The 23193-nt window shown below is 46.2% G+C and overlaps 1 protein-coding gene across 1 annotated transcript in view; it reads left to right on the top strand.

The window, feature by feature from the left end:
* Positions 1-22264, top strand: part of LOC126451318 (uncharacterized) — a 123782-nt gene extending 101518 nt beyond the window's left edge. Inside the window, exons 5-8 of the mRNA XM_050091032.1 lie at positions 1637-2101; positions 8979-9203; positions 12762-13088; positions 21842-22264. Coding sequence (XP_049946989.1) covers positions 1637-2101; positions 8979-9203; positions 12762-13088; positions 21842-22264 — 1440 coding nt within the window. The remainder of the gene's footprint in view (positions 1-1636; positions 2102-8978; positions 9204-12761; positions 13089-21841) is intronic.
* Positions 22265-23193: the final 929 nt, after the last annotated feature.

The raw sequence follows: 23193 nt of genomic DNA on the forward strand, positions 1-23193 counted from the left end.
GTAACGGTACGAGGGAATGGAGACCTCTTCTGAATAGCTTGTAGCAAGGCTTTCCAGAAATGGTCAATAATGTTCTTGTCTGGGGAGTTTGGTGGACAGAGAAAATGTTTAAGCTCAGAAGAGTGTTCCTGCAGCCACTCTGTAGCAATTCTGAACGTGTGGGGTGTTGCATTGTCATGTTGGAATTGCCTGAGTCCGTCGGAATGCACAATGGACATGAATGGATACAGATGATCAAACAGGATGCTTACGTACGTGTCACCTACCACTCCAACTGCACACGCCTCACATCATTACAGAGCCGCCACCAGCTTGAACACTAACCTGCTGACATGCAGGATTTATGGATTCATGAGATTGTCTCCACACCCGTACACGTCCAGCCGCTCGATAGAGTTCAAAACGAGACTCGTGCGACCATGTTTCCACTCATCAACAGTGCAATGTCCGTATTCACGGGTCCAGGCGAGGCGTAAAACTTTGTGTCATGCAATCGTAAAGGGTACACGAGTGGACCTTGGGCTCCGAAAGCCCATATCAATTATGTTTCGTTGAACGGTGCGCAGACACTTGTTGATGGCCCAGCATTGAAATCTACAGGAATTTTCGGAAGGGTTGCACTTCTGTCACATTGAACGACTCTCTTCAGTCGTCGTTGGTCCCGTTCTTGCAGGATCTTTCTCCGACAGCAGCGTTGTCGGAGATTTGGTGTTGTAGCGGACTCCTGATATTCACTCGTGAAATGTGAAATGGACGTACGGGAAAATCCCCACGTAATCGCTACATCGGAGATGCTGTGTCTCATCGCTCGTGCGTCGACTATAACACCACGTTCAAACTCACTTAAATCTCGATAACGTGCTATTGTAGTACCATTAACCGATATAACAACTGCGCCAGACACTTGTCTTGTATAGGCGTTGCCGACCGAGGTGCCGTGTCCTGCCTGTTTACATATCTCTGTCTTTGAGTATGCATGACTATACCAGTTTCCTTGGCGCTTTAGTATATACATATAGTTTCTTGAAGTTATAATTCAGAACACCTCACTCACAGGAAGTTTGCAGACTTTTATTGGAGAATGCTTGTCTGTAGAGAGCCATCCCCACCCTTTCTGGTTTATTTGACGTATTGTGACTTCATTTATCGTGAAGCCACCATTATTTGCACGATCTCGTAGTTTCCATGGTCCTTCGCAAGTTTCCGATCCGGGACCGTGATGGTGGGCAATAATTTCCCGTATAGCAGGTGCAACATCGCGATGAAAATATTTCTCTTGTCGCCCCGTACTGCAGGTAGCTTCGCCGAACCAGACTCAAGAACATGCATGGAAGAACCAAAGTTCGGAGCCCATTACGCGTATCTAAACTAACTACTTAACTAACACCTCGATTACCGAAAGACATGGGGCAACTGATCACTTTCACCAAAGTGATATGTTAAACCACACACTCCTTCACTTCTACATTTCTACTCCCGCTGACAGCCGAATCCCGAGGCTGGAATTGTATGCATGTCGAAGACAGCACCATCCGCCTGTGGATCGAGCACCTCACCCTCAAAGACGTTTATAGAATTCCTATGACTGCCACTTGCTGGTGCCCTTGAGAGCGCGACGCTTTCGCTTCGGCAGGAGGAAGGGTGCCGGCGGCCCGGGAAGAACCCGCCGCTGTCGCAGCTGTCGCAGACGAAGCGGCGCTGCTCCAACGCCAGCCTGTCGACGCTGCTGTTCCGCGAGGAGGGCCGCGCGGTGAAGACGGCCGCCATGGTGGTGGCGTCGTTCCTGCTCTGCTGGACGCTCTTCTTCGCGACCGTGCTGGCGGACGCGTGGGCCGCCACGTGGCAGGGCGCCGACGACGACGACGAGGCCGAGGCGGAGGGCCCGGGTTCGGTGCCCGAGCAGTGCCGCCGGCTGGCCGAGCTGCTGGCGCTCTCCTCCGGCTGCGTCACGCCCGCCATCTACGTGTTCCGCAACGAGGCGGCGCGCGCCGAGGCGCTGCGGCTGCTCCTCTGGTGGCGCCCCCTGGCCGCCGCCGCCGCGGCCGCCGCCGCCTCCGCCACCGCCGCCGTGCACCGCGTGGGTGAGCCCTGCGCCATTAAGGTGAGGGCAACGAAAAGCACGCAGCCAAGTAATTCCATTCAACTCGCCGCGCTCTACATAAACCCAATATCAATTGCAACTAGAGTTGTAAAGGATTCTGTAAACTACAATGAATAAGACTAGACCACTGCCGGCCGGCAGTAATTCTGTCGGAGACAGCAAAGGACCTGGAAGAGCAGTTGAACGGAATGAACAGTGTCTTGAAAGGAGGATACAAGATGAACATCAACAAAAGCGAAACGAGGATAACGGAATGTAGTCAAATTAAATCGGGTGATGCTGAGGGAATTAGATTAGAAAATGAGACACTTAAAGTAGTAAAGGAGTTTTCCCATTTGGGGAGCAAAATAACTGATGATGGTCGAAGTAGAGAGGATATAAAATGTTGACTGGCAATGGCAAGGAAAGCGTTTCAGAAGAAGAGAAATTTGTTAACATCGAGCATAGATTTAAGTGTCAGGAAGTCGTTTCTGAAAGTTTTTGTATGGAGTGTGGCCTTGTATGGAAGTGAAACATGGACGATAAATAGTTTGGGCAAGAAGTGAATAGAAGCTTTCAAAATGTGGTGCTACAGAAGAATGCTGAAGATTAGATGGGTAGAACACATTACTAATGAGGAGGCACTGAGAGTTTGTGGCACAACTTGACTAGAAGAAGGGATCGGTTGGAAGGACATGTTCTAAGGCATCAAGGGATCACCAATTTAGTATTTGGGGGCAGCGTGGGGGATAAAAATCGTAGAGGGAGACCAAGAGATGATTACACTAAACAGATTCAGAAAGATGTAGGCTGCAGTAAGTACTGGGAAATGAAGAAGCTTGCACAGGATAGAGTAGCATGGAGAGCTGCATCAAACCAGTCTCAGGACCACAACAACAACAACAACTGCCGGCTGGAGTGGCCGTGCGAATCCAGGCGCTACAGTCTGGAGCCGAGCGACCGCTACGGTCGTAGGTTCGAATCCTGCCTCGGGCATGGATGTGTGTGATGTCCTTAGGTTAGTTTGGTTTAATTAGTTCTACGTTCTACGCGACCGATGACCTCAGAAGTTAAGTCGCATAATGCTCAGACCCATTTCAACTAGACTACTGTATATGTCCAAGCAGATTTTGTCAGTTAACGTCGTAACCGTGTTGTCTGTACTTTAGGTGTGTTGCATACCTATTGGACGTTACCTCATACCGATCGCATTCTTTATGTATGCGATTTGTGTCTTACTATATTCCCTTAAAAACCGCAAGAGGTAAACCGTCTAAAAACCTTAGAGAGAATATGTGATCTCAAAAATACAGGGTGGTCCCTTGATCCTCACCGGCCCAAATATCTCACGAAATAAGCGACAAAGGTAAAACTACAAAGAACGGCCGCGCGGGATTAGCCGAGCGGTCTGGGGCGCTGCAGTCATGGACTGTGCGGCTCGTCCCGGCGGAGGTTCGAGTCCTCCCTCGGGCATGGGTGTGTGTGTTTGTCCTTAGGATAATTTAGGTTAAGTAGTGTGTAATGGTAGGGGCTGATGACCTTAGCAGTTAAGTCCAATAAGATTTCACACACACATTTTGCATACATAGAACGAAACTTGTCTAGTTCACACACACATTTTGCATACAAAGAACGAAACTTGTCTAGTTGAGACACACATTTTGCATACAAAGAACGAAAATTTTGCTTGAAGGGGGAAACGGCGCTATCGTTGGGCCGCTAGATTACGCTGCCATAGGTCAAGCGGATTTCAACTGCGTTTTTTTTAATAGGAACCCTCATTTTATTACATATTCGTGTAGTACGTAAAGAAATATGAATGTTTTAGTTGGACCACTTTTTTCGCTTTGTGATCGATGGCACTGTAATAGTCACAAACGTATAAGTACGTTGTACCGCGTAAAATTCCGCCAGTGCTGACGGTATCTGCTTCGTAATACATTACCCGTGTTAAAACGGACCGTTTACCAACTGCGGAAAAGGTCGATATCGTGTTGATGCATGGCTACTGTGATCAAAATGCCCAACGGGCGTGTGCTGTCTATGCTGGTTTCCGTCTTCAAGCTAGACGAGTTTCGTTCTTTGTGGTTTTTTCGTTTGATACTTATTTCGTGAGATATTTGGCCCGGTCATTATCAATGGACCACCCTGTATATCAAACATCGCTTCAATACTTCGCTTCATAGAGGTCACAGTTCATGGTAATCGACAGAAAGTCATCGAGTAAAACAGAAGTGATTTCTGGCGTTCCCCAAGGTAGTGTTATAGCCCCTTACTGGTCCTTATCTATATAAACGGCTTGGGAGATAATCTCACCAGCCGTCTTAGATCGTTTGCAGATGAGGCAGTCGTTTATCGACCAGTAAAGTCATCAGAAGATCAAAAAGAATTGCAAAACGTTGTAGAAAAGGTATCTGTGTGGTGCGAAAATTGGCAATTGGCCCTAAATAACGATAAGTGTGAGGTCATCCACATGAGTGCTAAAAGAAATCCGTTAAACTTCTGTTACACGATAAATCAGTCAAGTCTACAGGCCGTAACTTCAACTAAATAGCTAGGAATTACAATTACAAATTAATTAAGTTGGAAGAAACACATAGAAAATATTGTGGGGAAGGCTAACCATAAACTACGTTTTATTGGCAGAACACTTAGAAAATGTAACAGATCCACTGAAGAGACTGCCTACACTAGTCTTGTCCGTCTTCTTTTAGAATACTCCTGCGCGGAGTGGGATCCTTACCTGATGGGATTGGCGGGGTACATCGAGAAAGTCCAAACAAGGGCCGCAAGTTTTGTATTACCGCGAAATAGGGGACAGTGTGTCACTGAAATGATACAGGATTTGGAGTGGACATCATTAAAACAAAGGCGTTTTTCGTTGCAGCAGAGTCTTCTCACGACATTTGAATCACCAACTTTCTCCTCCGAAAGCGAAAATATTTTGCTGACCTCGACCTACATAGGGAGAAGCGATCATCATAATAAAATACGGGAAATCAGAGCTCGGGTGGAAAGATATAGGTGTTCGTTTTTCCTCGCGCTGTACGAGATTTGAATAAGAGAGAATTATTCTAAAGGTGGTGCTATGAACCATCTGCCAGGCACTTAAATGTGATTTGCAGAGTATCCACTTAGATGTAGATGCAAATGTAGATGTGGATGAATACTCCGTCCAACGTAAATAAAACACGATCCATGTTATTCATAAACGATCTCGCATTTATTATTTGATAATAATCAAGAACGTTCTATTGAGTACAAAAATCAGCAATAATTACATACGTATTTTTTAAAGTTTGTGCACGTAAGCTGTACTTGCATCACTAGTGACTGCGTGGGTTACATAAACGCTCCCAGTCTCTCCCTTACACGTTCATTTACATTTCTTTTCCTACCGATGCTAAAAACACTACCGGTAATCTTACTATTTACTTTGTCATGTATGCAGTGTACCAAAACTATCGAACCATAGTTTTGGTAGAGTGCAACTATAATTGCAACTAATGGATCTATTCCAAATCATTTCCTTCATATCAAAAATGTTTTGTTCATCAAAACCTAAACGCTACATAATAAAAGTTGGTTCCCATGTGACTTAACTGACCCATTCGGCCACTACATAAAATCGCTTGAAATTATCCGTTCATTTCTATATCGAACTTTTAACATATACGCGGTGTCCCATAAGGAACGTTTAACGTTCAGAGACATGACTGAAACATCATTTGGAGTAAAAATGTCTAGTAAACATTAGTTCTAAAATGCATACACTAAGTATTATGAGCACTTTTTCATCTTCGATACTCTGAAACAAATCGCTTCTACTAAAAGCTCTTTGCTTTCCATATTTTGTGAAGGGGTAGCATGCACCAAAGCAATAAAAGAAATGCCTGGCAAACATGGGCTCTAAAATGCATATCTTAAGAGCTATGAGTACGTGTTTAGAAGAAGAGATGTGTTTCACATAGCTCTTAAAGTATGCACTTCACAGCACATATTTACCAGACATTTTTGTTTCGAATGATAGTACCTACCGTATTCTTAAATACTCACCATTCTTCCGCAGACATCCTGTAATTATTTGCAGCGTTACACACTTCCGTATGCAAGCCCCGTAGGAACGTAGATGAAGGGATACACGAAACTTAAGACAAATTACACGACGTAGGGCTCGGCATATTTACTAGGAAACGTTTGTTATCTGACCTGGAATAACCCTCTGCACTGCTACACTGTAAATTCGGGAATCCAGAGTAGCTTGGAACCGCGACACTGGATTCTCCTAGATCACTGATAAGGGGCAGTCAAATGAAAACGAGACAGATGGAAAACAGTATATACATTGTTTATTATTTCAAAACAAATCGTTGTAATTGTTAATATATATATTCCACTGTAAGATAAGAGTGTCTGTGCCTTCATGGAAATATATTTGTGGAGGCCGACTGTACCATGGTTGAATCATGGCGTACATCCTTTCGTCCAAAGCAAATCGACGCCCTCGAATGTCTTTCTTCAGGGCTCCAAAAATTATGAAAGCGCATGGCGAGAGATCGGGACTTAACGGAGAGTGTGTAAGCGCTTCCCAGCGAAATTTCTGCAGTGTAATCGGAGTAAAGTTTGCAACATGTTGGCCGGCGTTATTCTGCAGCATAATGACGCCGTCCGTCATCATATCTGGGCGTTTGGACTCTATGTGAAGTGAGAAATGTCTACGTACCGCTGTGCGTTAATTGTGGAGACGTGTTGCAGAAATTCAATGAGTAGCGGGTCTTTCCTGGAGCTGGCGTGCCTATTGTTTCGACTACGTTGCGAAATTTAACTGGAAACTCGTTACAGATCCTCCATCAAGCCCCGATCCCGATCTCTCCATGCGATTTTCATGTTTTTGGAACCCTGAAGGAAGACATTCGTGGCTGTCGACTTGCTTCGGAGGAAGAGGTGCACGCATGGGTACAATCGTGTTTCCCAGGCAACCGCAAACAGATTCACATGAAGACACTGACCACCTTATCACATTGTGGGATAAATATTTTAACAATTAAGTCGATTACCTACTTTTTTCAATTTCTTGTTTCCGTTTGACTGACCCTTATACAAATGATCTGCAGCAGTTTAACAGTGTAGAGCTCCGAAGACTGTATTGGAAACGTGCACTGTAAACAGTCACTCCACCAGCATCCAACTTGTTTCTAGCTACTCGCACTAACAATCTCGATAAATAAAACAAGACAATACGAGTAGTTGAACGACAAAAGACGGAAAAAATACACAAAAAACTCCATACGTACAGTTACCTAGGGGAACGAACTGAATTAAGTGTTTTCTATTAGACATAATGGTCCCAGGCTCGACTACGCAGCCTTTTCTTATCAAACATGTGATCACTCACTAAAATCCAACACTCCTCTAGAAACCAATGGCTTAAGCGGAAATACGCGCCTGCGAAATAGAACGAACTTTCAAAGTCTTCCGCAACTTTCCATACTGGCGTAACAGCTTTATTGATCACTGAAGTACACTCCCGATCTGATACACTTAACATCAAATCCTGCCTATTCATGAAATGATCGTTGTCTAGGAATCCTGCTTTCTCGGATGGCTACACAATCAATTCAAACAAATCGTGTTAATGAGTTTTATTACGAAAAGTAAATGGCAATACTTAACTTTCAAAATTACATAGATGTGTCGCAAGCAAAGGGCGACATTCGAAATAAACAAGGTTCTTCAGTATAACAATGCTAATACAAGTGAAGTAATACAATTGACGCTTCTATTCAGGTCGCTAGTCTTGAAGCTTTTCTTCCACTGAGCTGCATCCAGTCGGGCGTCACTTATGTTCTCTTCGGATAGAGGCCGCTGCTGTCGCATTGTCGTCCTGGAGAGGGGCGATCAGCCGGCCTCTGTGGCCGAGCGGTTCTAGGCGCTTCAGTCCGGAACCGTGCTGCTGCTACGGTCGCAGGTTCGAATTCTGCCTCGGGCGTGGATGTGTGTGATGTCCATAGGTTAGTTAGGTTTAAGCAGTTATTAGTCTAGGGGACTGGTGGCCTCAGATGTTAAGTCCCATAGTGCTTTGAGCCATTTGAACCATTTTTTTAGAGGGGCGGTCAGCGTGCAGTTGGCTGACGCCTTCTCACAGCCATCTCTGCGATATCGTTCACGACTGGCGCTCCCGCGCTTCACTTTACGCCGTAACACTTAACATTCTTAAACTTCAGCTCCTCACACCTTGAGACACGGTACTTTCAAAATTTAAACTCCACCGAAAAGATTCGCTACTCGTAATCTACACCTATGTGGGCTTCTGGCTGCGACCCAATTTGCTGGTTCCATAAAAGCTCCTTCTCCAGCTCCGAAACAAATCCATGTAATTGTATTACCACTCATGCCTTTCAGCCAGTCAGCCTCATATGCATAGTTCAAGCGTTTTCATTGACAATATCCAACTCTCCAAATACCATATCACAGTAAATTATTGTTTCCTGCCACGGCTTTTCAAAAGTGTATTTCCACCAAAAACTGAGAGACACGAACGTAACTTGAAATTCGCTGTTCTTATGCCAGCTTAGTATGTCCCAGTCATAACCGATCTCCAAGGATTACACAGTGACCAGTCCAGCATCTGAAGGCTGAACAGTACCTTTGCACGCTGGACAGCGGACTCCAGCTCTGCCGTCCAAACTAGCCAAAGGATGTGCACACGGCCCTGCGCAAATAGACTCTAAATGTGGCATCTTGAATCAAATATCCCACTCAACACAGTACGCGTTCTCGCTGTTGTTTCTCTGCACTCTGTAGTGCGAAACGGCTCTTGTGACGAAGTGGTGGACACACACACAGAGAGAGAGAGAGAGAGAGAGTGAAATCTGGAGCTGGCCGTTGGTCGTTCCAGGCCGGGACGGGTGCCACACTGGGCTCCTCCCAGGATGGCTACACACTGCGCCGCCAGTCGCTGTCCTTCTGCGACAGCATCTCCGTGCAGAGCTTCCAGATACCTGCAGCTGCGGCCGCTTCCGGGGAGTGCCGACACTGCACTGAGGCGCTGCACGCCACTGCGGACTTCATCGCCACGTACGAGGTCATCGAGAGCCCGGGCGACGAAATCGAGGACAGAAAGGTATGTGGGAATCAGAAGCTCAGTTGAATTCTGGTGTTGTAAGCAGCTGCACGTATAGTAACGGGTTAATGTTCTGCCATGTGTGAGCTCCACTGTTGACACAATATTTCAAAGATGTTACCTACCACAAATTTTACTTGGTCGGTCAGAGTCCTACTTTTCTACTGCAAGATCTTTGCTTCTATATCTTCGGAGAATGTAGTAGGCCTATGGACAAAAATAAGAAAAAGTCACCGAAAATTACGAGCTCTAAAATGAGTACCTTAAGAGCTATCATAGAAGAGCGAAGATGAATAAGTACCCATAGCTCTTACAGATATGGATGTTAGATCTCATGTTTTATAGTTATATTGCTTTCTCTTCGTCCATACTAGCACCTCTGAAAGTTGCATACCCTGCAATCTTACCAACAACAGTACCGGTACATGTATTCCGTTGTCAGATGTGTGAGAACTTTTTTTCTTATATATAACTTTCGACTTGGTCGTTTCCGGACCAGAATCCCTTACCCCAGATTGATACATGTACCCTTCTACATCAACCCTGACAGTTTATAATATCATCACGAAATAGCGCTGTATGTCTTCAGTTGAGAAAATATTTTAGGTTCCCGATGATTTTGTAAGTCTGTCAGAGAGAGCAAAGGATTTGGGCAATTGAAATGAAAGGATAGTGTCTTCAGAAGATGAACGTTATCAAAAGTAAAAGAGGAGTGATAGAATACAGTCGAATTAACTCAGATGAGAGTTAGCGTACTAGGTTAGGAAATGAAACACTAAAAGTAGCAGACGAGTTTAGCTATTTGGTGACTAAAATAACTGATGATTGCTGAGAAAAGTGGACATAAAATGAGACTGGCAACAGCATCAACTCGCTTGAAACAAAGAGAAATTTTGTAGCATCGAGTACAAAATAGAGTGGTCGGGATTCATTTCTAATGGTATTCCTTTGGAATGTAGCCTCGAACGAAGTGAAACATTGACATCAATTAGATCAGAGAACAAGACAGAAGAAACTTTTGAAATGTGGTGCTACAGAGTAATTCTGAAGATTAGAGGGGTAAAATACAGGGAGGTGCTTAATCAGACTGGGGAGAATAAAAATGTATGGCACAACATGACCGTAAAAATGAATTAGTAAATAGCACGTACCATGAGGCATCAAAGAATCTTTAGTTTGCTAGTGCTCTGAAGTGTACTGTGCTAAAATTATTGAATGAGACCAAGTCTTGACTACAATTACCAGATTCAAATGCACGTAGATTGCAGCAGTTATGTAGAGATGAAGAGAGCAGTTCAAGGTAGACTAGCATGGAGAACTGCATCTTAGATTCTAACAGGTCTGATTTACCGGAAATATTTTACAAAACGAGGCAACTATTTCAATAACAACAACTTAACAATTTGATAAAAAAATTCTAAACTTACTTAGCTCATTTGGATGTGACAGAAATACATGTGCGTTTAGCAACTACATAACGTTTGCTTCAAATAGACAAAAAAGCTGCAAACATAAGCAAATAGAAACCCGATGTCACGCAAATGCGCAATGAATTAACTGAAACAATCCGCGAGAATAAGGGGAGAAAACGATACCCATCGATCGCATTTGGTACACTTTTGACACTCAGTAAGAGTGGAAGACCAAGAAAGAAGAACTGGTATTAAAAAAGGCGTAAGACAGGGATGTACTCTTCCGCCCCCACAGTTCAATCTATACACTGAAGAAGCAATGACAGAAATAAAAGAAAGGTTCAAGAGTGGAATTTTAATTCAAGGTGCAAGGATATCAGTGATAAGATTCACTGGGACATTGCTACCCTCAGTGAAAGTGAAGAAGAATTACATGATCTGCTGAATGGAATGGAACAGTGTAGTGGGTACACAACATGAACTGAGAGTAAATCGAAGAAAGACGAAAGTAATGAGTAGCTGCATAAATGAGAACAGCGAGAAACTTAACATCAGAACTAAGGATCACGAAGTAGAGGAAGTTAAAAAATTCTACTACCTAGACACCAAAATAACCCTTGACGGATGGGGCAAGGAGGAAATAAACTACACACCAGCACTGGCAAAAACGGGATTCCTGGACAAAAGAAGTTTACTAGTATCAAACATAGGCCTTAATTTGAGGAAGAAATTTATGAGAATGTAGGTTTGGAGCACAGTATTATACGGTAGTGAAATATGGAGGGAGGGAAAACTGGAAAAGAAGAGAATCGAAGCATTTAGATGCGATACTACAGGAAAATATTCAAAATTAGGTGGACTGATAAGGAAAGGAATATAGAAGCTCTCTGTGGATATGGAGAAAAAAGGAAGGTATGGAAACAATGACAAGAAGAATGGACAGGATGATACGACATCTGTTAAGACATCACAGAATTACTTTTCATTGCACTGGAGGGAGTTGTAGAGGGTAAAAACTGCAGAGGAAGATAGAGATTGGAATACGTCCAGTAAGTGAATGAGGGCGAAGACGGAATTCGTGGCAGGTCGCATCAAACCAGACAGAAAGACTGATGACTCCAAAAGGTTACCAGAATTCGGCTATAACGAAGCGTCATCAAAACCAGTATGTTGTCACGAAAGTAAAATGCCAAATCCTCATCTCAGACTACGTAAAATCGTAATAATTTGAAACTTCCTGGCAGATTAAAACTGTGTGCCGGACCGAGAATCGAACTCGGGACCTTTGCCTTTCGCGGGCAAGTGCTCTACCAACTGAGCTACCCAAGCACTACTCACGCCCCGTCCTCACAGCTTTACATCTGTGCCGGCCGCGGTGGTCTAGCGGTTCTAGGCGCGCAGTCCGGAACCGCGCGACTGCTACGGTCGCAGGTTCGAATCCTGTCTCGGGCATGGATGTGTATGATGTCCTTAGGTTAGTTAGGTTTAAGTAGTTCTAAGTTCTAGGGGACTGATGACCACAGATGTTAAGTCCCATAGTGCTCAGAGCCATTTGAGCCTTTACATCTGTGAGGACGGGGCGTGAGTCGTGCTTGGGTAGCTCAGTTGGTAGAGCACTTGCCCGCGAAAGGCAAAGGTCCCGAGGACCTTACATCTGTGAGGATGGGGCGTGAGTCATGCTTGGGTAGCTCAGTTGGTAGAGCACTTGCCCGCGAAAGGCAAAGGTCCCGAGTTCGAGTCTCGGTCCGTCACACAGTTTAGTCTGCCAGGAAGTTTCATATCAGCGCACTCTCCGCTGCAGAGTGAAAATCTCATTCGTAGTAATTTACTGTGTCTGATGATGACTCATTGTAATCGAATGTGGTTCACTATCATAACTGCACCAAAGGCGAACAAGGGATTTGTGAATAAACCAAAAATGTTTAAAATGGATCACGAGCTCCAGTTACAATGCAGGATTTCAGTGAAAGCCATTGAAGAAATAATATACCCTACAACGATTACAAAGGGCCAGGCGGTTACCCCGCTCTCTATCTATCAGGGTCGCACATCGGCTTCCCACTCGCCGCAGCGGAGCGGTGCTGCGGGCGGCGCCGCCCAGCAGCAGCAGCAGCAGCAGGAGGAAGAGGCGTTGCCGGCGGCAGAGTCGGCGACGCCGTCCGGCAGGGCAGACGTGAGGGGCGGCCGGTCGCGGCGCGAGAGCGTCACGTTCCGGCTGGCGTTCCTGCCGGCGCGCCGCTGCCAGGCGTGCGTGCGCCAGAACTCTGACTCGTCCTCGGGCAGCGGCCACCCGCTGCTCAGGGACGGGCCCGGCGGCACCGTGGCCGCCGAGACGGACCCGCCCGCGCTCGCGGTCGCCTCGTCGGCGGCGGCGCAGCGGCGGCAGCGGCTGAGGCTGGCGCGCGCCGGCACCGGCAGCTCGGGCGACGAGTTCACCGGCAGCGACGCCGACACGCCGCGACACGCCGCGCTGCTCGGCCCGGGAGCCACCGACGCCGGCGCCGGCGCCGCCGACCTCATCGAGATGGGCGACCACACGGCCGCCACCGCGCTGCAGCTCTACAGGCCGCTGCCGCGGTCCGCGCCCACCTTCTTCCAGGTGATGCTCCGACGTCTTATCTCTAACAGAGTGGCCAGGGATACACACATGACAAGACATTTATGTACCAACCGAACTGCATGGATCAACACACAGTAGATACGCACTAGTCTGGCTTAATTACTTTACTTTCTTATGTATTGATACAAATCGGAGTCTTTCAGCCCAGTATTGTGGCATGTTCAGGGCCTCTTTCTTGTCCAGGCACAAATCGTCGAGTTTGCATCTCTAGGAACAGGTTGGACAGGCCAGGAGGTGTTTCATCTCTTGGACAGCACCACAATCGCACTGTCATCCACTGGGGCTACCCCTTGTGAGTGTGTGGGCTTTATTTTGTCAAGTTGCGCAATGGATTGATCTAACAAGTACCCTTTGGCTCCTGCAAGAAACAGTTTCCACCTCACACTACTACAGAAGTCAGACAGACGCGCCTAATGTACCAACAAGAACTGCTTGAAAAACATTCAGCAACAAATATCTTCTGGAGACGTCTGCTGTAAGGAAAAGTCACAAAAATATTCTATATATTCTTACGTCACTAGTGGTATACTTGGGAATGGGAATATTGCTAGTTAGTGTAAGAAACACATTAAACGAACGAAAAATATTATTTATTAAAAAAAAATTCTGAGAAATCAAGCGAAACTTTTTCTTATAAAATGATAATAAATTTCAGGGTGCTTTTCGGAACAGTAGAGTGCCTCTTATGGATAGGAATGCTATTATTTTACAGAGTATGGAAAGTTTCTTTTCTCCCTTTTCTTTAAGAATGTTATTTATTCGGCAGAATGACTGAGACCCACACCTACACAATTTGAATAACTTTTCTATGTATGGTCAAGGCTGTTGCGTGAGAAATGTAGTGAAGTGTACTGTTAGGGAGGACAGATGGGGCTCGCATACGCTGTAGCGCACAATATCGTGAGCTGTGACGATTGCTGCCGGCGTCGCTCGCTGCTGTCAAATAACGGAACTATCTTTTTCTGTCTGGATTGACCTTCGCCAATTAAACTCTCCCTATGCCTTGCTGAAGTCAAGGACTCCTATACGCCCCTAGTCTAACTATTGGCGTGGTACACCGGTCAGATAACCAGTTCACCGCAATACCACTCAATACTCGCTCGCAGGCGTTCAACTAGTACTCTGTCCGTGTTCACACCTCACAATAAGTGTGGCGGCCAACACAGTGAACAACGCTTTATCGCGAGCGGCTCAATGTAGAAAGTCACTCCAATACTCTTTAACGACACAGATGCTCTTCCAGTGAAGTACTGAGGAGAGACTTTGTTCCTCCCTCTTTCCGTACAGGTACGAGCGCACTCGCTCTCGTTCCGTGTTCCCACTCCAAGAGCGACAACGGAACGGCCCCTTTCTCTGGAAAAGTTGCAAGGATATATCATTCGCTGTCTTCCCTCACTCCTCTGGCTGTTTGCGTCAGAAATATTCCGCCAATCAGCGTTGCTCTTTTAAACGGGAGAGTGACGTTTCGTTAGAGTCGACCGATGCGGAAATCTGTAGCATCTCCATTAGGCGTATACTGTCCTCCTGTGAGAACTCTGCAACTACGCAGTCGGTACATGAAAAAATGCGTCTTCTGAGCGTTCCCACACAATGTAGTGGAATTTGATTTTAAGTCGAACACGGGGGACGTTATCCCTTCGTTCTGGCAAAAGCTGTCTTCTCTCTGGGCGATCGCTTCGGCCTAAGTAGGTATGTTGTTGACCCAGCCCTCTGAAGGGACGGTCGTCCCAGCGGGCTGGTTTCCTCTTTAGAACGAAAATTCCTGTGGCCACCATGTTGTGTACGCCAGCCTCGGCTTTTCCAACCTCAGTGCGCACTTGCGATTTACTTATTAGATTTGCATATCACTTACATGAATTCATACAAAATTGACTCTACCTTATCGAGTTTGGGTTCGAATGAAGCGTCTTGGTGTGCAGAATACGATTGTGAGGACAGAATATGTAAGAAATGAAGGTCAGGGGACCACGCCACCTTACACCCTGTTGAGTGGTTCAGGGTCCTTCAGGTTTTCCAGTCTGTTGTGGAGCTTCCAGGCACTACTGTTGCTGGTGGACAGTCAGGTTATGATTCTTCAATGGCTGTATTTCGGAATCTTTTACGGAATCTTAATCATTCAGGCTCGCACTCAGTACTAAAGAGAGAATATCAAACATCGATAGCTTGTCTGAGCCTCTCTGTGAATTCATGAATGTTTGTTGGTAGCTGGGACTCGCAAGACCAGTGGCTCTATAAAACATTCGCGGGGTTGTTGGTTTCATACATCCTGTTTTGGTTTGACACAGTCTGTTAAGGCTCATGTTGACCTTCTTCAAGTGAGTTGATCTGGTCCATACTGGGCAAGGAAGTAGCGTTCAAGAGAGCATGGTCAAAGTGGGAAAGCAGAAAATAGATCAGGGAGTACCGCCGTCCCCAGGAAACATTGTCCACAAAGATAATCGCCAATTCGGCTACCACTGGAAACCAATCTACTGAGTTACATAACAATGTGTAACAACCATAGGGGTTGTGGGCAGTAATATACGCCAGGTTGATGGATTTACTCCATGCAGGACGTAGAATGCCTACTACCAGTTATTCGACAGACACAAAATCAGAAATGCTCCATCAGCAGTCAAAATTTCATTCATTGAGACTCTCATGCAGTGCCTGATGGCCTCAAATAAAACACACCAGACAGCCGTGGCTACATCAGCAAAACACAAGACAGTGTGCCGTCTTGCAGCAGATGAGGACGCTAAGGCAGCTCCGAGGTCTTTCAGCAAAGTGCAGGAGACACTTCAGGTGTCGGCCATTCCACAGGCGCAGGTGTAGAAGAGCAGGCTGCTTCCTCAGAGACTCAGGCATGTAGTGCACTGGCTTCAAACCCAAGACCCCCTGGAGATGACCAGACGTCAACTGGAGCCACGCTGGAGACAGGCCGAGGTGGATGACGCTAGTTCGACTTCAGGCAGTATCAGGTGTAGCAGTGGACCATAGACCAGGAGAAAGTGTAGATACTGGCTATATGTAATCGCACATTGGGTCATTGACGGGTGCAGAGTATGTGTCAGCTTCAATAGCAGTCAACCTGGTGCTAGGCCTGGCCAGGGAGTATTCATGGCAGATTTGTCCAGCTTTGTTGTGACCATGCCTCACCTCTAGACACATAAGGACCGAGGCGGTGGAACGCCAGACCGTGCCTGAGGTATTTCAGCTCTACTGTGGCAGACTGTGAAGATTAAGATCTTGCACCACACTGCTCTGGTAATGAAATTTCACAGGTATTTGCCTGGCCTGCCTGGCCACAGGGCCACAGGTTGTAATTTCTGTTTGAAGAGGTTTTGACGTGACAAAGGAATGAGTATGTTCAAAGAGCGTGGTCGCTCTTTCTAGAGCCATGTGTCTCCCGTGATTTGCATGTCTTGTCAGTCCGAAAAAAGATAGCACATAACTTATATCCAGTTACTAACTTTGGAATTAGAAAGAGCCATCCAGCTGTTCTGAAGGACTCCAGGTTTGTTGGCTGTGAGAGAACACAAGACACACGAATTTCCCACTGAACTCACGCCACAACATTGATGCAGCCTTACATAGAAATGTCATTTAAGTCACTCTGATGAACATGAGATTTTCAAGATACCACATGTACTATAACACAGCACGTATTCATTCAAAAGTGTGCAAACCAATTGCTGCCTTGATAGAACTGAGTCTGTGCTCCTATATTCACATCGTGAGTACATCTGTTAAGCAAACTGTATGAACTGTATTCCAGAAACGAATCACGAAATTTGAGATTTAGTGCCTTATCACTGATAGGGTTGCGGTAGAGAAGAAACCATATATCAAAAATTACTTCACTTGGGACTTATTCAAAAGAACTACCGGTACTTCTCATCTGAAGTGCAGTCACGTCGTTCTGCATCTCCAGTTTGGGATATAAACCCAGCTTCTCTCAGTCCGATATTCAGTAAGTCAATTGCTCTGACATTTCACTAAATGAGAAATACATACAGATCAGAGGCATTCAGCGATGAGAGCCTATCTGTGCGAGTGTGCGCTTAGTTGACAATGTATGTTTATAAATCCTATCGCCTCTTCTTCTTTCTTTGTTTAAACAATATATGTTTTAAATGTCTAAATTTTAGAGTGTCTTTACTCAGTATTAGAGCAAATCCGTTATTATGCGTTTGTTTTATAAGGTATAGCATATTGTAACAATACAAGTCTCTGCCTCTTAGGACCGTATATAGCCAGTAAATGCAATAGTCTGTTAACCACACACTTTAAGTAACAGTTGAAGATATTCGTGTTTCCTACAAATCTCAAAACAAATACTTCGAGATGTGCTCGAAGTTCATAACTATTTGTCTGTCGAAATTTTGTTTGGTGAAACCTGTTACATTTTTAATTACATTCGAGAGCTTTCAAAGATGTTGGAACGACAAATCCGTTAAAATTATCTGTAGAGCAATTATGCCCTTCATATTAAGATTTACTCCAAACCAAGTTAACATACTTTATACGGCCGGCCGAAGTGGCCGTGCGGTTCTAGGCGCTGCAGTCTGGAACCGCGAGACCGCTACGATCGCAGGTTCGAATCCTGCCTCGGGCATGGATGTGTGTGGTGTCCTTAGGTTAGTTAGGTTTAACTAGTTCTAAGTTCTAGGGGACTAATGATCTCAGAAGTTGAGTCCCATAGTGATCAGAGCCATTTGAACCATACTTTATACAATATTAACAACTTCAAGGGCCATTTTTAGTGGCAATGCGAAATGTCCAATATACTGACTAGCGATGCATTAATTAAGGATAAATGCCTATTGTAATTCATGTATTAGAATCGTTTGAAACTTTTTTTTCAATAAAAGGCCTGTATATATTTGTGATTAATACTTAATCCGATCCATCCTATGAAGTAGACACTGAATCACTCAATGTATAATCGTTCTGCGTACTTTTCTGTTTCCGATTGATTGACTATTTTTGGAGACTAGATGTAATGATAATAACTGTTCAGTGTGGCGGGAAACGACGGAAGTACATTTTCATAGTTTCTTAATGTATCTAACTAGAACCGATACACGAACAAACGTGAATCTGCAATTCGTTCCCCATAAGGAAAGAAAGTTGCCTTTCTATGCTGTCCATATCGCTTTCTGGGAGAAAATCAGCTCGCAACCCCTACATTTTGAGGCAATCACGCCGCGGCAGAATTCCAGACGCCGGAAGGAAACACTGTTCTGATCACTTTTTTTTGTAGCGCTTAGTTTCCTTTCATACTGACACTGATAATGAACACTTTGATGAGAAATCGGTACTCATGAACGTGCCTAATACTAAATGCTCAACGTTGACTGTGAAATTCATGGGGCAGACGGAAAGGCGAGAATGCCACGGTTGGTTGTTGAAGAACGTGCGATACTTCATCTTGTTACATGTATACATATTTTGCGCTTCAGATAAAATCACTGTATTTAATGCTAAGCTGCATAGGATCTCGTAGGGAATGACACAGATGAGGTGCTATCGAGGAAAGAAATTTATCAGCTCTGATTCTCTCAGCTCTATAACTAATGCACCCAGTAGAGAAAATGATCAGAAAAACAGATTTCCTTTGCTCTGTTGCAACAGTGCAAGCGCGCAGCCCCACCTCGGTACTGAGATGCCAAGCAACTGTAGGAGGATGACTGGCTGACAGTTATGGATAATAGCTGTTGTCGGTGAAACCAATTGTTCTACAGTGACGTACCTCACCACAGTCAGTCTGCTTGCTCTCGTTTCGTACTCTGGTGGGATGACCAGTCCCTCCTCAGGCCAGTCTCTGATGTTCGTGGAATTGATTCCCTTTTAAATTCGTCTTTCGATTGGTATGATTCTGTCATCTTCTTTTCCTTTCTTGTTTACAGTGGAATAGACCTGGTGATGAGAAGGGCCACATATTTGCAGGACTCGGTTGCAGCGGTGGGTCATGGCGAAGATGCGTGCTGGTGGCAGCTCAGATAAACAACATAAAAAATTAAATATGTTGTTAAAACTCATGTGACGACACTCATAGTTTTGCGGCGTGGCGGCCCCGCTCCCTCTCAGCACATGCTGAGGATGGCGCACGGTGTGCGGCGAGCTGTCGGCAAGTAGGACGTGACGTGTACGCTCAGGAATGCTGAAACCTGGTGCTCGCTGAGGCGCAAGCCTCACTTAGTTGCTGTACGGCTACGGAGCGGAAGACTGCCAAAATATTTTCAGGGGATGACAGGCTTTGGTAGTGGATCTCGGTCCTGCGAATGACGGCGTGTGGCACCACGGTGTCCATACCAGTGCAAAAGGGTGACTGGCTATACCGTCCCAGTCTAGACCTGTTGGCCTACAGGGCACGAGTCCACCAGTTGCTGGATTGAGCATAGAGGTGGCCCACCAGTGGAAAGGCATCAAGTCCAGTAAGGAGGGCTTAGTGCTAGAAGAACGTGTGGCGATGGAAGCCCAACGTCATAGTCATAGTAGACACTGTTGGACTGCTGATACCTCTGTTCAAATTGACGGCTATTTGTGCATCTTAGGAGCTCACTTGTTGTGCCAACATGCTGCATACAGCCGTGTTGACAACAACAAATCCATGGCCACACAATGTAGAAACTGCATGGCCCTTTCTGCAAGAGGTCCTTCTTTGCACTGCATCGGCAGGATGGCAGTGCTTGGCCGGCACTTGTCACAGCCATCGTGGATTTTCCGTTGCCCAATAGTGCACATTATGCCGGTTTACGTTACCGCTGTTGGTGAATGACGCTTCGTCGCTAAATAGAACGCGTGCAGAAAATTTGTCATCGTCCCGTAATTTCTCTTGTGCCCAGTGGCAGTACTGTACACGACGTTCAAAGTCGCCGCCATCCAATTCCTGATGCATATAAATATGGTACGAGTGCAATCGATGTTGATGTAGCATTCTCAACACCGACGTTTTTGAGATTCCCGATTCTCGGGCAATTTGTCTGCTACTGATGTGCGAATTACCCGCGACAGCAGCTAAAACACCTACTTGGGCATCATCATTTGTTGCAGGTCGTGGTTGACGTTTCACATGTGGCTGAACACTTTCTGTTTCCTTAAATAGCGTAACTATCCGACGAACGGTCCGGACACTTGGACGATGTCGTCCAGGATAGCGAGCAGCATACATAGCACACGCCCGTTGGTCATTTTGATCGCAATAGCCCTACATCAACACGATATCGACCTTTTCCGAAATTGGTAAGCGGTCCATTCTAACACGGGTAATGTGTCACGAAGCTAATACCGTCCGCACTGGCGGAATGTTACGTGATACCACGTACTTATACGTTTGTGTCTCTTACAGCGCCATCTATCATAAAGCGAAAAAAATGGTCCCACTAAAACATTCATATTTCTTTACGTACTACACGAATATGTAATAAAAATGGGGGTTCCTATTTTAAAAAACGCAGTTGATATCCATTTGACCTACGGCAGCGCCATCTAGCGGGCCAACCATAGCGCCATTTGGTTTCCCCTTCAAGCTATACGAGTTTCGTTACTTGTAGTTTTTTCGTTTGATGCTTATTTCGTGAGATATTTGGCCCGGTCACTATCAATGGACCACCCTGTGTGTGTGTGTGTGCGCGCGTGTGAGACCGCACACGGGTGTGAGGGCTACGAGTGTATATATGTGTATAAGGTGTTAGGAATACCCTTCCTACCAACTCTAACCCCATCTTCCTGCCTCCTCCTCAGGGCTCCCTCTCCTCCCCCTCCCCCTCCCAAGCGGCTTCCCCCTCCTGCTCCCCCCCCTCTCTTGTGCTCCCTTTCAGTGTCTCTGCACTCCCTCCTGCCTTGTCTTCCCTCTTCATCTCCTGCCCCACCAGTCTCCTGCTTCTTCTTGCACCTGGTGAAGCCCCTAGAAGCCCCTACTCTCTTCATCCCGCCACCTCCCCTGGTGACCCTTGCCCTCCCCTCCTTTTCCATCCACTCCGACCTTTTCCTCGGCAGGTCCCACCTGGCAGTTTTATACTCTTCACCGTATGTACTCCAAGTGGGTTTTAAGTGTGTTGTTCTGAAGTGTTTTTAATACAGTGACTGACTTTTAACCTGTGCATGTGCATTCAGTATCTTCATTGTGTTTTAAGAATTGCCAACTGTGTTTTTTTACTTTATGGTGACTTTTTGAATTGCCCCCCCCCCCCCCATGAACGTCTCCCTGTCAGTGTATTTTTACCTCCATTATCTCACGTTACTCTGTTTTATGTCCCCCTTTTATATCGCCTTATATATGTAGCATTTTATTCTTGTTTTAGTTGTCATGTGAGTCGGCTGAAGAGCGGCGGATTGTGCCGCTGACAGCCCTCCCCTGCCCATATGGGGCAGGGGAATGAAAGAAAGAAATGTTAGGAATATTTATTAAGGTGTAATGTAGTACAAGTTTTTAACCATTCAATTAACTCATTAGAATTTAGTATTAGGCGTTGAATGTCAATGTTAGGTGCCCCAAGAAACCTCTATTGTCTTCCCCGTCATCATCATCATCATCATCTCCTTTCGCCTCTTCATTATGCACATGTGCTTAACTTTAGGTGTATGCACCTGACGTTATTCCGACGTGTATTGTATTGTAGGAGACGTCCCTGGAGCACGCATTGGCCATACCGGCGGCGTCCGTAGTCGTGGCCTCGCCGCCGCCGTCGGCCAGGTCCGCATCCTCTGGGGTGCCCGCGGACTGGCGCCAGGACTCGGGGTCGAGCGCCGGCGGCAGCGCCGTGCGGCAGGACTCGGCACGCAGCGACGTCACTGTCGACAGCGGCGTCGTGGCGGACGCGCTGCTGCGCTCGCACTCGTCCTCCAGCTCGCTGTCGCTGAGCGGCGCCGAGCCGCCCGTGGCGCGCCGCCACAAGCTGCAGCGGCTGGCCGCCGTCGAGGACGAGGACTCCCCGCCGACGACCACGACGACGGTCGGCGCCGACGAGCGCGACAAGCCGCGTGCCGCCGCCAAGGCGCGCTTCTGCCGGCCGGCATTCCGCATCCCGGCGTGCGACTTGTAGCGGACGGAGGGCGGCGCCGGCGCCGGCGTCGGTGTCGGCGTCGGTGCGGCCACGCTGTCGCCGGCAAGCGCCGCGGCGCAGCCGGCCCCGCGTGTCAGGCGCCTCCGGTTCCAGGTGTAGGAAACCGCACATACACTTGCTTCAGTCCGGGATGCTGACGTCACAGAAAGTGTCGCGGGACGTTACGATAGCCGAGCGTGGGGGTTACCTTATGGTCCGTATGACATTTCCTGCACAGTAGCCAAGAACAGTGATGGCATGGTGGGATCTTTTAAGAAAGAACACTGCAGTTCCTCAGTCAAGTACAGTGCATTCATCTGGCATGTACCATTTCGATGTTTCGCTTGCGGAAATGTTGGACGAGTTCATCACTTTTTACCAAGTGACATCTTTTTACATCACGCCACTGCAGACAAACAGTGTCCTCAGTCTAGCCAATAGCAGTGGATAGGTCAGTGTCTATACTATCATATTTTCTACTGTGGCATTTGTGTCCGATATACTTGAACGCTCTAAACTTGGAACTGTCATAGGTACGTTGTTCAAATTTGGTGCTTCTACTAGTTATTATTGATCAGTTTCGAACTTTCATCACGAAAGGAACATTTGATAATCTAATCAATGACACATGAGTATGAGCGCTCTTCCGAGTATTTGCTGAAAGACAAAGTTAATTCCATCGTCGATCCGGTGTGGTGGAGGACATGTGTTTAGAAATCACCAGTGGTATCTATTTCGTTTTAAAAATGTGTATCCGTACTCGGAAAAAACTAGTAATCGTGTGTGTGTTTCGTATTTTACTACTTAGAAGGTACTACGTTCTGTTGTGTGCAGATATATAGGACAATGCAACCTGTGCATGTGCATTGCTGTCAATTCATTACAGTCGTCTACAGAATACTTATATAGTTGTATTAAGACCTCTGTTA

This window comes from Schistocerca serialis, chromosome 1 (genome assembly GCF_023864345.2).
Source record: "Schistocerca serialis cubense isolate TAMUIC-IGC-003099 chromosome 1, iqSchSeri2.2, whole genome shotgun sequence".
In the NCBI taxonomy this organism is placed as follows: Eukaryota; Metazoa; Arthropoda; class Insecta; order Orthoptera; family Acrididae; genus Schistocerca; species Schistocerca serialis.